This window comes from Notechis scutatus, chromosome Z, assembly GCF_049901735.1.
Source record: "Notechis scutatus isolate UNSWTSFEM ecotype Mainland chromosome Z, rNotScu1.2, whole genome shotgun sequence".
In the NCBI taxonomy this organism is placed as follows: domain Eukaryota; kingdom Metazoa; phylum Chordata; class Lepidosauria; order Squamata; family Elapidae; genus Notechis; species Notechis scutatus.
Genome location: NC_142025.1, coordinates 80,410,020 through 80,424,209, shown reverse-complemented (window position 1 = coordinate 80,424,209; position 14,190 = coordinate 80,410,020). Strand labels below are relative to the sequence as shown.

General features: G+C 36.5%; 1 protein-coding gene across 10 annotated transcripts in view; it reads left to right on the top strand.

Annotated features, from left to right (window-relative positions):
• The window catches only part of FHOD3 (formin homology 2 domain containing 3), a 268,815-nt gene that overhangs the window by 199,573 nt on the left and 55,052 nt on the right, over positions 1-14,190 (top strand). For all 10 annotated transcript variants that reach the window (XM_026678282.2, XM_087946239.1, XM_026678281.2 and 7 more), the window contains 2 exons: positions 2,329-2,487; positions 3,488-3,670. In XM_026678282.2, the coding sequence (XP_026534067.1) occupies positions 2,329-2,487; positions 3,488-3,670 (342 nt within the window). The remainder of the gene's footprint in view (positions 1-2,328; positions 2,488-3,487; positions 3,671-14,190) is intronic.

Sequence of the window (14,190 nt, the reverse complement as noted above, 5' to 3'; positions counted from 1 at the left end):
CCAAAACTTCGTTAATTCAATCTAGTTGACAAGCTATGGTGCAGTTGTGACCACAGGGAGGGGCAACGATCGGAATTTGAATCTAGTTCATAAATATCCCTGTCAGAATTTAAATGTTTGCTAAGCAACCAATTCTTAGTCAAGGCTACCTGTATTACATCCATGCACTATCATACTCATTAATGATTTTACTTCCTCAATCTATGACTCCATTTTTTAATTTAATATCTATATTTCTCCCAAGTATCTATTGTCCCAAATTAATGAAATGTGGGATCCTTTAAAGGAATATAGTTCCAATCTACTTAAGTTGTGATCATATGCTACCATCATATTGGTATTTGTCTCCTACAGTATTTATTATAGAAGAAAAAAAATATTCTAAAAAATTGTACCTTGCGAGGAGTTGTTCTGGTGAAAGTAATATTGGCAAAAAAATTCTACATTTCTCTACATGGCGACAGATCTTCTTCAAAGGATACTTCAGTATTATTCATACTGATGAATCCAGAAATGATTAGTAATATAACATTTGCTGACCCCATTGCCAGTCCCTTATCTTGCCAAATAGTGATTGTTTGCAAAGGAAGCTAAGAAAAGGTATTAGTGGCGTTGAAAAGATATTTACCAATCACATTACTTAAAACAAGTTGGATATTAAAAAGTAGCCCGGTTAATATCTGATAATGGAGAGGGCAATTGCTAGGGCTATTGAGGAGAATTCCCTCCACTTTACCTCAAAAAAGCTACCCCTATGCCTGGGGTAATTTTTAAACATAAGTTTAAAACAAACAATATACAAACTCAGGTTTAAAAGCAGCTCAAATGCAGCATTGTGAGGTGGTGCAACCTGAAACAGGAGAAAGACGTTTCCTTCCTTTCCTGCTTCTCTGTTCAGATTACACCTCCACTCACAGCTGCTATTGGCTAATCCAGGTACCCAGGCCAGGGATTGATTCTGACCGAAAGAAATGGTCCTTTCTGGGGCTCAAATTGACAGCAGTAGTGCTGACAGACTTCAGAAATATGCTTAAATACTTAATATGCTTTCTCCCAATCCACAGTAATAACAGCAACAGTAATTGCCGATTACTGATTAAATTTCATCAAAACTACTCAGCCAATCATTCATCTTGTTGTACTGTGCTGCCAGTCTTTTGATAGGGAACATGGAATAATGGTTCTAAGTTAGAGGAAGGCCTGATTCCAGTTAAATATTAGGAAAAATATTTCCTAAAATAAGGACAATTTGAGTGTACATTTATCTAGAAAAGTAGATTTGATTTGTTGCAAGTAGTTGTAGACTTATCTGTTGGACATGCTTTAATCTGGATTTCTGCTTGAATTCGGTGGCCTAATGGTCCGTCCCGAATATTATCGTCTTATCTTTTTCCTATTATAGATTAAACCATTATTTAATTGGAAAGATATGCATATAAGTGGTAACAATTTGAACATTACCATATTCATCTAAAAATCTCAACACCAGAGAAACAAAATGAGGAATTTCTTGTTTACATCACCTGATCCAAGAGTCATATATTGCGAACTGTGATGGAATGTGCATCTGCAGCAGGCAGAGGGGGAGTACTTGGCCAGTCAGAGCTTTCTCAGAAAGAGGCCCGGTTAAGAGACTGCTGTACCAAGTGGGAGGGGTGAACTAGCCATATGATACTCTCCCAAGATATGTTTAGTAGAATAGAAAGTTATTCCTTTACTTTGGCAAGTTTCTGTCCATTAGGTGCAAGCAAATCAAAGGTTGAACTCCATTGGATCTCACAGTCTTATCTCTGGGTTTGGGCCTGACATTAATTATTTTAATAATGTAAAAATATGTACTGCTTTTATAACCAGAGTATAAATAGTACAGTAAAGAAAAAAGGCTTGCTCAAAAATAAGCTGCAAATGATGTATGTTCATGTTAACCTGTTACAACCTGCTACAGCCTAAAAAATAATTAACATTTCACTAGTACTTGGCCAATCAGAGCCTTCCCAGAAAGAAGCCAAATTAAGAGACTGTTGTCACGAGTGGAAGGGGGAAGGGTAGCCATATGATAGATTCTCCCAAGATATATTTAGTAGATTAAAAATTTATTCCTTTACTTTGACAAGTTTCTGTCAAACAATTGCATCTATTTCCAAAGTTTATAAGTCTTATGAATCTTCTAAGAAAAGTCTATAAAAATATATCACAAATTCTGCTTTTACTGTAGAATTATCATGTTATCCATATGGTATACTAACAATAGATAGATATAATTGTTTAAAGACTATTGATATGACTGAAGAAACATAAGAGCTTACAGTCTCTGCTTCTTATTCTCAGAAAACTGCTGCAGATGGCAAGAGGCAAGAAATCATTGTCCTGGATTCCAAGCGGAGCAATGCTATTAATATAGGGCTGACTGTATTACCACATCCAAGGACAATCAAGGTTGCCATTTTGAACTTTGATGAATATGCCTTAAATAAGGAAGGAATAGAGGTACTGAGAAAACCATGCAGAATATTACATTAAACAGTATATTATTTACATATACTAGTGGTTGAAAATATATTGATGTTTGAATTCTCATAATGGACTAATCTGATTACTATTATGTAATATTTTCTCCTTCTGCAGACATATAATCTTTTTAAATCAATCAGCAACATTGGGCATAATTTTAATTTTTGAACAAAACATATGTGTTCATACTCATATTTGTTTCAATGTCACAATAAAAGACCCAATTTTCCTCTATTTTGCAATTAACCAATAGAAAGCCAGAAAAAAAAAAGAAAGCCATCATGGGAATAGATGCAAAAGTATAGAACTCCATCATAAAAGCTTAAGTTAGGTATGTGTTCAAGTTCTAATGGTAGCCTAAATGCCAGTGTGAACTTGTGCAATTCAGAGTACTAAGTGCTAAATTTTAATCAATTGAGATGGAGCAGATATATGAGTCCCATGCAAATTTTCTCAGAGTGGTACAAAGTCTCATGATAACATTGTGATCTCATGAGATTTCAGTGTTCTTGCTTAAGATATTGGACTGTGCACTAGTCAGTTCTCTCCCTGTCTCCCCAAGCATATTATGACAGTTTTTAGCCTGTATATGCAATGTCCTAGTGCTGCTCGTTTTTGAGTCAGTACATATGACTTCAATTAGCAATAGATATGCAAGAACATGATTCTTCAGCAAAATATCTCTTTTAAATTGTTGCACAGAATTGAAAATGTAAAAATGATGTTTTAATGGTTAATTGCAATATTTTAAAGAATTATTAAAATAATTGAAATGTAAACATTTTGCATAATTTTGGTATGGATGATACTGAATCATTCTCATATTTATAACAAGAAAAATTAGTTCTGTCAAGAAAATTTACAAAACTAAATTATTTTTCAGCTTTCATATAGTCAATGTAGAAGAGCAGTCTATATTGTTTGTCTTTGATGGGGTGGTGTTTTTTTGTTTTGGTTTGTTTGTTTTGGTCTCTAGAAAATTCTTACAATGATTCCCACAGAAGAGGAAAAGCAGAAAATACAAGAAGCTCAGTTAGCCAATCCTGATATCCCTCTGGGTACTGCTGAACAGTTCCTACTGACTCTGTCTTCCATTACTGAACTGACTCCTAGACTTCAGCTCTGGGCATTTAAAATGGATTATGAGCTTGTGGAAAAGGTAATTTCTTATTGCTGAATAAATATAATTGTTTCTGGATTTTAATTTAACCTATTTTCTCTCACTCTGGGAATTTCTGTCTGCTGAACTGTTCATTAATACCATTTTGAATATTCAGTAGAATAAGACAGCACTCATCTTTTCCTTAAAATATAATGGACATATTTCCTTATTTCCATAGCTGAAGTACAGTGTACTTGAGCTGGGATGAGAATAATATCAGGAAATAACCTTTCATCCAAGTGCCCTATCAAGTAACTTAACTATTGCATCCCATTGGCTTTCACTTAAATCATATCCACATAATTATCATGCCATCCAGGTAGCTTACTGATTAACATGTCTTGAACTACTGAGTCAAATGCTTTGTTGAAGTCAAGGTATATTACAATTAGAACGTTCCAAATCTCTTAACAAATTTACCCAATCAAAACATATGAGATTAGTCTGGCAAGATTCAATCAATCTGTTTGTTACTAACGCTAGATAAAATACCTAACAAAATAAAACAAAATAAAAATAGTATTATAAGAAGTTCCAAACTTAATTAATGGTGCAACATACTGCACATACAGTAGCACCAAACTGGGACACTTGGGACCATATTTTTGAGTCCACGTATAAACAAAGTTACGTTAAGTACAAATTATATTCCTGAAAATTTCCTCACAATCAGGTAAATGAAAATCTGCCTAGAATCCTTATATACTGTAGACTTAGTATTAGTAGCACTTGGCTTAGAGTTTCTATTGAGCCATTACCATGGAGACATACTTTAAGTTATATAATAGTACACTTAAAACTTCCAAAAAGGGCTTTGAGTGCAATGCATCCAGCCTGCCTAAAGTGAAGGCTTTCAGAATCAAATAAAAGCGAACTGGAGCAAAACCTTTTGGAAGAATATAATAAGTATTGAGGTGTGACATCTTGTTTAAAATTTTTGGAGATTAAATTTGTTGTTTGAGGGCAATTGTAACAGTATCAAACCTAATGAACATGGCATTTGCATAAAGAAGCTCAGTAAATGAATTTTTATCTTGAGATATTTTTAAGCTATGATGATTTAAATGGGACCAAATATATAGAAAAGATTATTAACTTTAGCAAAAAGATATAAAGAAGAAGCCATTCTTTAGCATTCAATAAATCTGTTCCTACACATGAAATAGCATTTTGGATACTTTTTGGAATTTCAATGTTGGCTTGAATAAACTTATTTTGAATAGTAAAGAAAGTTAAGTTTTACAAAAGAAAATTTTTTGAGAGCCTATCTTGGTTCACCTGCTGACCTCAAGTAAAATAAAAATAAATTTAAAAACCAGATGCAAAATCAGAACTATGGAGAGATTCCTACGGGAAAATTTATGGCAAAGCAATTCATTCTTACAGTACAAACTATTATCTTATTAGCAGCTGTAAAATCTGAAATTGCTGAAAATATATTTTGAGGTCTTTATTTAAAAATATAAAGCTGAGCGCACCATTTCCATTAAGGCTTATGCAGAAGCTCCAAGTAGGCCACAAACATATATCAAAAAGCAAGTTTTAAAGTAAAACAAACTGATAAAATTGCACTTCAGACAAGGTAGATTGCTCTCTCTATCTCTCTGGACAATCTTAATATTGGACTCTGTGATTTCAAGAGAATAATTATATAGCCTCCCTAGAACAACATACTGTCAATACAGAGAGTCCAGCAATATTTATTCTTGGCAATCCAATGACCGCATTGTTATACACTTAGATCAATCTTTTTATCATATGTTGTAGAAACAACTACACTGTGTGCACAATTATTAGGCAAGTGAGTATTTTGACGATATAATTTTTATACATATTTTCCAGCTCCAAGCTGTATACGCTTGAATGCTTAGTGGATATAAGCATATTAGGCAATATGTATTTGTGCAATGAGGGCTTTATTACACAAATTGTGTAATTTGTGGCCTATTGAGATCAACATTCTATCAAGGTATGCATAATTATTAGGCAGCTTCTTTTCCTCAGGCAAAATGGCCAAAAAAAGAGATTTAACTGACTCTGAAAAGTCAAAAATTGTAAAATGTCTTTCAGAGGGATCCAGCACTCTTGAAATTCCCAAGATATTGGGGAATGATCACAGAATCATCAAACATTTTGCTGCAAATTGTCAACAGGGTCATAAGAAATGAGTTGAGGAAAAAAGATGCACATTAACTGCCAAAGATTTGAGAAGAATCCAACATAAAGCTACCAGGAACCCATTATCCTCCAGTACTGTCATATTCCAGAACTTCAGCCTACCTGGAGTGCCCAGAAGTACAAGGTATTCAGTGCTCAAAGATATAGCTAAGGTGAGGAAGGCTCAAACCCAATCACCACTGAACAAGACAAATAAGTTGAAATTGCAAGACTGGACTGGGCCAACAAATATCTGAAAACAGATTTTTCAAAAGTTTTGAGGACTGAGAGTGAATCATGATGGACCAGATGGATGGGCCCATGGCTGGATCAGTAACAGATACAGAGCTCCACTTGGACTCACACACCAGCAAGGTGGAGGTGGGGTACTAGTATGGGCTGGTATTATTAAAGATGACCTAGTTGGACCTCTTCGGGTTGAAGATGGACTCAAAATCAATTCCTAAACTTACTGCCAGTTTTTAGAAGACACTGTCTTCAAGCAATAGTATGGAAAAAAGTTTGCATCTTTCAAGAAGACCATGATTTTTATGCAGGACAATGCTCCATCGCATGCATCGAAGTACTCCACTGTGTGACTAGCCAGTAAAGGCCTTAAAGATGGAAGAAAGAATAATGACATGACATGTTCCTCGCCTGATCTAAACCCTATTGAGAACTTGTGGGCCCTTCTTAAATATAAAATGTACGAAAATAGTACACCTATGAACAGTGTCTGGGAGGCTGTGGTTGCTGCTGCACAAAAAGTTTGTCAGCAGATCAAGAAACTGACAGAATCCATGAATGGAAGGCTTATAAGACTATTATTGAAAAGAAGGGTGTGTCAGGGTTCCAAATAACACGTCCAACAGAATCATAACTCCAAGGCAGGCATATTCCTCAAAGTATAGATTTATTAGACGTCATATTTGAACATCTGGGGAAACCCGATGTTAAAAGTAAAGCTTTCCTTTCCTGCCCATGCAGTCCATCACATAGTCCAATCAGATTACATTCCAAAGGTCACTTGGTCTCAGATCCCACCTCCTCGCACCTGGTGGGAAAATCCTTGGTTCTCAGAGGAAAGAATTTTATTTTGGCTACAATCACCAGCTGTCTCTATCTCCCCGCTCCTCTTCTCACAGCTAGACTCATCTCTGCTGTGGCAGCCTTGGAGATGCCAGAAGAAAATGGCTCCAGGGCTGACAAGGTGGCTATATTGGTCACTTATTTTTTTTAAATGTCAGAAATGTTTACTTGTACATTTTGAGTTGTTTGTTTATTCTCACTTTAACAAATGCAAATAAACGAGTGAGATGGGCAATTTTTCATTTTTTTAAATTCAATTGTATAATAATTCTGCACACTAATAGTTGCCCAATAATTGTGCACACATATTCTCCTAAGAAAGCCAATAGCTTCCTTTTATTTTCTTAAATATTCATGTTTGAGATTTATTAACATTTTGGATTGACCAAGAGCACTGTAATTGTTCAATAATAAAATTAATCCTCCAAAATACAACTTGTCTAATAATTGTGCACATAGTGAAGGTGAGCGAGTATCTAAAATACTAAAGGCAGATTTGATTGTTTTGTTTTTTTATCCAACATTTATCTGGCATTCCAGTTTTCGAGGATTTGTACTGATTTTATTTTATTTTATTTTATTCAAAAGAAACAAAACTAAACTAAACAAAAACATTGAAAAATGTGAATCGAAAAGGACAAAAATACATATTATCTCACCTCCATTAAACACTGACAAATCTATTACAACAATAGCTTCTCCTTGCAAAACAAAATTTATAAACTTGTACATCTATTTAAATCCAATTGACATGTCATACATTACATATATGGGAAAAAATAGTTAACAGGTTAAACCTCAATAAAGTTAAAGTTCAAAGCAATCTGTTATCACTTTGTGATTGTAATTTACTCATAAAAAATCGATACCGTTTCTTATTTATCACAAATCGTCCCAGTCATTATCTCTGAGTCAGGAGGCAAATACTCTTGTTTAGTTCTTAATAGTGAAACTTTTCCTTCGTTTTTAATTGGGAACTTTCCCAACAATTGCATCTCATTTCCAAAGTTCATAAGTCTCTGTTATAAATATTTCTGCAACATCCATTGTTGAATAATTCTCCTTGACAACACATTATTCCTCTTGCCTAGAAAGGCCACTCCATCCTTCATGATATCCATTATTTCAGAATTTCTTATGTTCATATTCTTTTCAATCTTTTCTAGTAGTTCTACATCTTTCAAACCAAACATTTTCTTCTTATCATCTTAGAGCAATTCCTCAAATTGCAATTCCTCAAATTGAAAATTATTATTTCTTGCGTTTGGATACTATCTTAAATTTGCAGATCAAATTTTTTGTTTATGTCTTCAAATAAAGCCTGTAAGTTGGAGAACATTCTTTTTTCAATTGCCTCCCAAAATATTTTGTCTCCTTTTAGAGGCATGAGAAACACTTTTATTTTCAAGTACAAGACGTAATAGCTTCCACAAGAAAAACTGTTTTTCCTCCCCACAGTTAAAGAATGGGAAATTTTCCCATTAAAAAATTAAGAAGTAAATATCAAGGCCCTTTTTTAAAAAAGGAAAAGGCTAGAAAGAGCAAAATTTATAGTATAATCCTGTGTAAATGTAAATCCCATTGCTACTTCCTTAAAGCTTAAAGAACTCTTTAAAATTTGATAATAAAGAGTGAAAGTGCAGGGAGGGAAATAGAAAAGTCCAGCAAGAAGTAATAATGTAAGTCAGAAGTCAAATATAAATCAAAAGATTGCAAAGCTTCAAAAAGTGTAATTAAAACCCAGTTGTGCTTAAGAAAAATTAGCAACTGAAGGGAAAACTGGCAAGAGACCAAACCTTCCAATCACTCCTTGCCCCTTTTCAATTTGTGCATGATCATCCAAAGATCGTCTTGGGTTCTTTCTAGTCTGCCCTTCAAAAAACGGGGAACAAAGCTACCAAATAACCAGCTTTTGTTTTTTGCAAAATCAATTGTTCACCAGAGGGAGAACACCATCAAGGGGGTTCATTTTTTCTGAAAAAAAAAGTCTATTTTATTCTGTTTCTTATTTTTATTATGAAGATAAGCGGAGAAAGCTCTTTCAATACTGGCATACCTGGACATTTTTCCATGGAAAATGATTTTAACTACATTATCAAATGACTGACTAACTCTCTTCTTTTGGAATATCAGCAAATTCTGTATTCTCCTCACTTAATTCTTCTGCTTCTTATTTCCAGCACTTTTCCACTGGGTTGTACCTTGGTCAGTAGTGATTGGAAAATTGCTTCTGGGTCCAGATTAGGATCAGGGTTAGAGTTAGGGTTTTGTTTTTGCTAACAGACCATAGGTTTGCATTTGATCCACTAGAGAAGCTGGGCTCAATAGTGCGTTTTGAATGTTTTGATTATGCCTTCAAGAAATTGAAGTTTTGATATAATGTTTGGAGGCAACAATTTCAGTTTCATGTTTGTAAGATGGGGATGGCTAAGACAATTGTCCACTGGTAGAAGAATGGATTTTTTCTTCATTTCTTGGTGAATAACTCTTATTCATTCCTCAAATATGGCACCAGTCATCCATGCATTGTTAGATTTGTTAGATTTCCAGGAAAGTCTTTTGACTGCAGGTTCTTGAAGGAGCATGGCTTTGCCAATTTACCAATTTAAGGTTTTAGCTTCTCTTCAATTAAACTAGCGCATAGGAGAAATGTAAAATGTTCTTTAGAAAGTTTTCCACTTTTACATTTGTCACCCCTGTTAGGCATCGCCTTGGAAAAGAGTCCACACTTGTCAGCATTAAATATGTTGTCATATTTACTGCTGGATCAAAATAAAAAATATTGTATTCTTTGATATTCTTCCTGAAATAAATTCATTGCCACCAATTCTCCATTTCCCTTTTCTTGCCCTTAGTGCAGACTGCACTCAACTGGTCAAGTTATAGAGAGTAAATTAATACTGTGTATCAAGCTCCAGATGGTTAAGATACAACTTATGGAGGTAGTCAATATAGAGAGGTTGGCTTTCTAATATGTACATATAGTGTAGTCTATGAAAATTAGGCCAACCTAGGGAGATGGTCAACTATGGAGGTTTTACAGTATAGAAATTCAGTCAAGGCATCAGTGAGACTTCAGCATTCCAGGATGCAATTAATCTTTTCCTGAAGATTGGAACTCAAAATAAGGTATTCCATCAGTCTTTCAAGAATGTCAGGCTCTTGCCTTTATTTCCATTAATTTGTGTGTCAACACTTAACTTAGAATTTGCAGAACAGAAACCAAAAAAAAAAAAAAGAGAGAATACCAAGAAAGACACAGAACTTTAATAATTTTTTTAAGGTTTGTGATTCTTATTATTAAGAATCAATCAATCTTTGATCATAAACCAGCAGATAAAACTCAAATCACAATTAATTAGGATTAAGAAGAAAAAATAACTTTAAAAGATCAGAAGAAATACCACAGCATATTATACAAACTATAAAGCAATATTTAGTTATGGTCAAGGAAATAAAATCAGATTAATACGATAATAACAAATTAAGATAAAACAAGTCAGAATAACCAGGATATTTAGTAAGTAATGAGATAATAATTCCTGCCAAGAAAAGGCAATCCAGAATGTTCCCTTATTTCAATTATCCCTTACTGGAATAGGCACAGTCTCTGTTCAAAGGAGATGTTTTTAGTATCTCACTTCAGTAATGGCTTTTGGAAAATCTGGCGAAGTATGAAGCCCTTCTGAATTTTAGGATTGTTATGTGACTAAGATACCTAGCTGATTGGAGAACATGTGCAGAGTGGCTCAAGAAGGTGTTTCTGGGTAGAACTGAAAAGTCTGCTTGCAGTTGTGAATCAGCTAGTACATGTTCATAGCCCATCAAAGTGATGGCTAGCCATGAAAAGCCATAAAGTTGCAGTTTGGCATTGCCTATCACTGGGAAAACTGAAAGCTGTCAATCATAGTTAAAGGGGTTGAGCCAGCTAGAAAACAGGAGAGCTTATGCCAGTAGGAAAAGTAATGGGTAGAAGATGATCAAAGAGAAATCCAATCTAGAATTAAGGAGAAATCTCCCGACAGAGAGAGAGATTAATCAGTGAAACAGTTTGCTTTTAGAAGTTGTGGGTATTCTATTACTGAATGTTTTCAAGAAGAGCTTAGACAGCTATTTGTCCAGAATAATATAGGATTTCCTAGTCAAGCAGAGGGCTGGACTAGAAGAGCTCCAAAGTCCCTTCCAACTCTATTATTTTTTATTTTGTAAAATGAAAATCCAGATAGAAGTTTCGATTTTAAGATGCATAGCAAAGAACTACATTTGAAGGGTGCTTGAGAAACTGTTCTTAAACACTTAGATTAAACTACTTCCAAGGGAAGGAATAATCTATAGGGGCTCAGCTGAGCTCCAAAAAATAAACTGGGGGTCAGATCTTAGCTGATAACGCTTTAATTGCTATGGGTAAATGCTGAGCACCTTTGGAGAAAACTGGAAAACAGGCTTGGAAAACTGACATTGTTTTTTGCATTTAAAGTAACATGGAGATTTACAATTGCCCATAATATAGGAAAATCCCTAAATATTTAAAGGTCTTGACTTGCTTTGTTAAACACTCATTTAGTAACCTTGCCATTGGTTTTAAAGTTGTTTGTTTGTTTGTTGAATTTTATACATGCACTTGCAATATATATTAACACTTCATCTAGATTAATAAACACAATAAATATAAATGTTAAAAAGATATATTTTCAAATACCAATGTCAAGGCCATCTAATCATTAAAGCACAGCATTGTTTATATGAAAAAAAAATCCTACCAAAATGGTATATGCTGTTAGCTTACAACCAGTCACAATGTGATCTAAAGCTGGATATGGGACCCCACAGTCACACTGAGGAGAGAATACTATGCCACATTATACAGTAAGTCCTGGCAGATGCCGTATGAGGTAATGAAACCTATTCATGATTGTCCATTGCTGTCTAATTTAAAACCTGGCACATTTTTTGTGGGTCATTTATATGTTTGGATGTTCAGTGACCCATTTGGCTTTCCATTGGGAATTGATGTTAAAGTTGTTGAGCAGATGCTGTACAAGTGCCAATGAGGACTTCCTGGATTTGAGCCTTATTGCTGATAAATGAGGAAAGTCACCATATATCAGATGAGAGAATTTTTATATTTTTTTCTATATTTCTCACTAATACAACTTGCATTCATAATGGTGGAGGTGCTTGATGGCTCAGAACAGGAAGCCAGCAAAACAGAGTGGTTCTAATACAGTATATCTACTTATAATTCTCATGGTGTTGTTGAGTCTTGCATCTAGCTTATCAATATAGCTGCTGTTAAGCCATACAGGAGCACAATATTCTACTTCAGAGTAGACCAACCCTAGCACTGATGACCAGATTGTGCAGGTTGTTAAATTTTTTAACAACCTGTTCTGTGGGTGTGGCCTAATTTGTGGGTGTGGCTTGGTGGTCATGTGAGTGAGTGGGCATGGCTTGTATGTAAATATTATAAATATTTATGTAAATATTATTATTTTTATTTTTAAAAAGAGCAACTTACCCAAAAGCAGGCAAAGTAGGCAGGCAGATTGAGTTGCTCACAGAATCACAGATTCACATAGAGATCTATTTATCTGCAATCAGCTACCTCAGTCTGCACTGAAAAGCTTCAGTCCTAAGGAAGGTTTGGCTCTGCTTTTAGGTTAGCTAAAAAGCAAGAAATCCTTGGATTTCTTGATTTCTAGCTAATCTAAATCTTCCGGCAGAGCAGAACAGCTGATGGTCAGGGGGGAAAAAAAGAAAAAATAGCAACTTATCAAACCAGGCAAGTTGGATGGCTCGCATGCCAGGTAAGGAGTGAATGGGCAGGGAGGGTAGGGGCCAGCCAGTGGAGTGATTTGCCAGTTCTCCAAACTGCAGACAATCATAACGTGCATGTGTAGCGTTTGCAAGAAATCATCAGCTGTGCCGCCTGGACAGCTGACAAGCACTGAGCTCATTTGAAAATCCTCTTGTTTCTTGCTTTTTCAACCTCAGCTGTGCCTCGCAAAGCAGCTGAGGAGGGAAAAGCAGGGAATAAAGGACAGCCTAGAGCCCAGGTAGGTGGGTGGGCCAAACACTGAACCAATTCAGTGTCAGCTGCTCTTCGCAGCTACAAGTTCTGTAGAACCGGGCCGAACCGGTAGTATCCCACCACTGGGACTACGGCAGCTAAAGTCCTCATTTAGGTCCACATAATTTCTGGAGTATGTTGTTCCTAGTATTGATTTTTGCTACTGTATTCTCTAGATGTGGAGAGAGTCCAGTCCAATGTTACTCCAGGATACTCTGAATGTGGGTTATAGCAATAGCACTTAGACTATGCTTTACCACAGGGGTGTCACACTCAAGGCCCACAGGCTGGATCCGGCCCGCGACATGGTCAGATCTAGTCCGCATGGCCATCCTGGAAACAGTAAGCCTCACTTCAGCCTGGCCTGGCCCCACCGAAGGTGCGCAAGTGCGCAGGAGGAGGTGGGCGCACATAGGCCTGGCCCATGCTATCCCAGCAGGCACACATGGGCACAGGAGGCAGCAGGTGCATGTGCACACAGGCCCAGCCCATGCTATCCCAGCAGATGTGTGTGCACAGGCCCGGCACTACAGGAGGCGGGCACATGAGCCTGTGCACAAGTGCACCCATATCCTTTACACACACGTGCCTCTGGGATGGGCACCGCTTCCTATCCTGCCCCACCCCACGCTTCAGGGAAGCCTGGACAGGCGCCACGTGTTGGGTCTGGTAGCAGATGGGGAAATGTCGTGCCCTCCCTCACTTCATGCAGGGACTGCTGGTGGAACACCCCTCTTGTGCACCCACCGCTGCAGTCGGGTGCGCAAGGGGAACACGCTCCATGCACAAGCAAAGGGCAAGACCTGTGAGGGGGCTGAGACCTGCTCTCCAACCGCAAGCCAAGACAGACAGTGGGACAGAGTAAGTGCTGCTTGGACGGCCAGCCTGGTCCTGGAAGCGGGCTCTGGAGCAACAACGTATGGCTGGCAGTCTGCATCTACAGCCGGAAACCATTCCCCCTACATCCTTGTTTCACTCCTCTCTTAGCAGGATTTTTTTTAGTTCAGTGTTCGTGGACATTACATTGCACCTTCGTCTAGTTTTCATATAGCTTGTATATAAGAACAAATAATATTTTATCAATTGAGGAAGAATTCTGTTTCTCCAGAATTTGGAGGTAGAGATGAGATCAAAAGCATATCTTAAGACCAGTACACAGAATAGAATGATGCTTCAGAAAGGTATTTCTTACTATGATGGA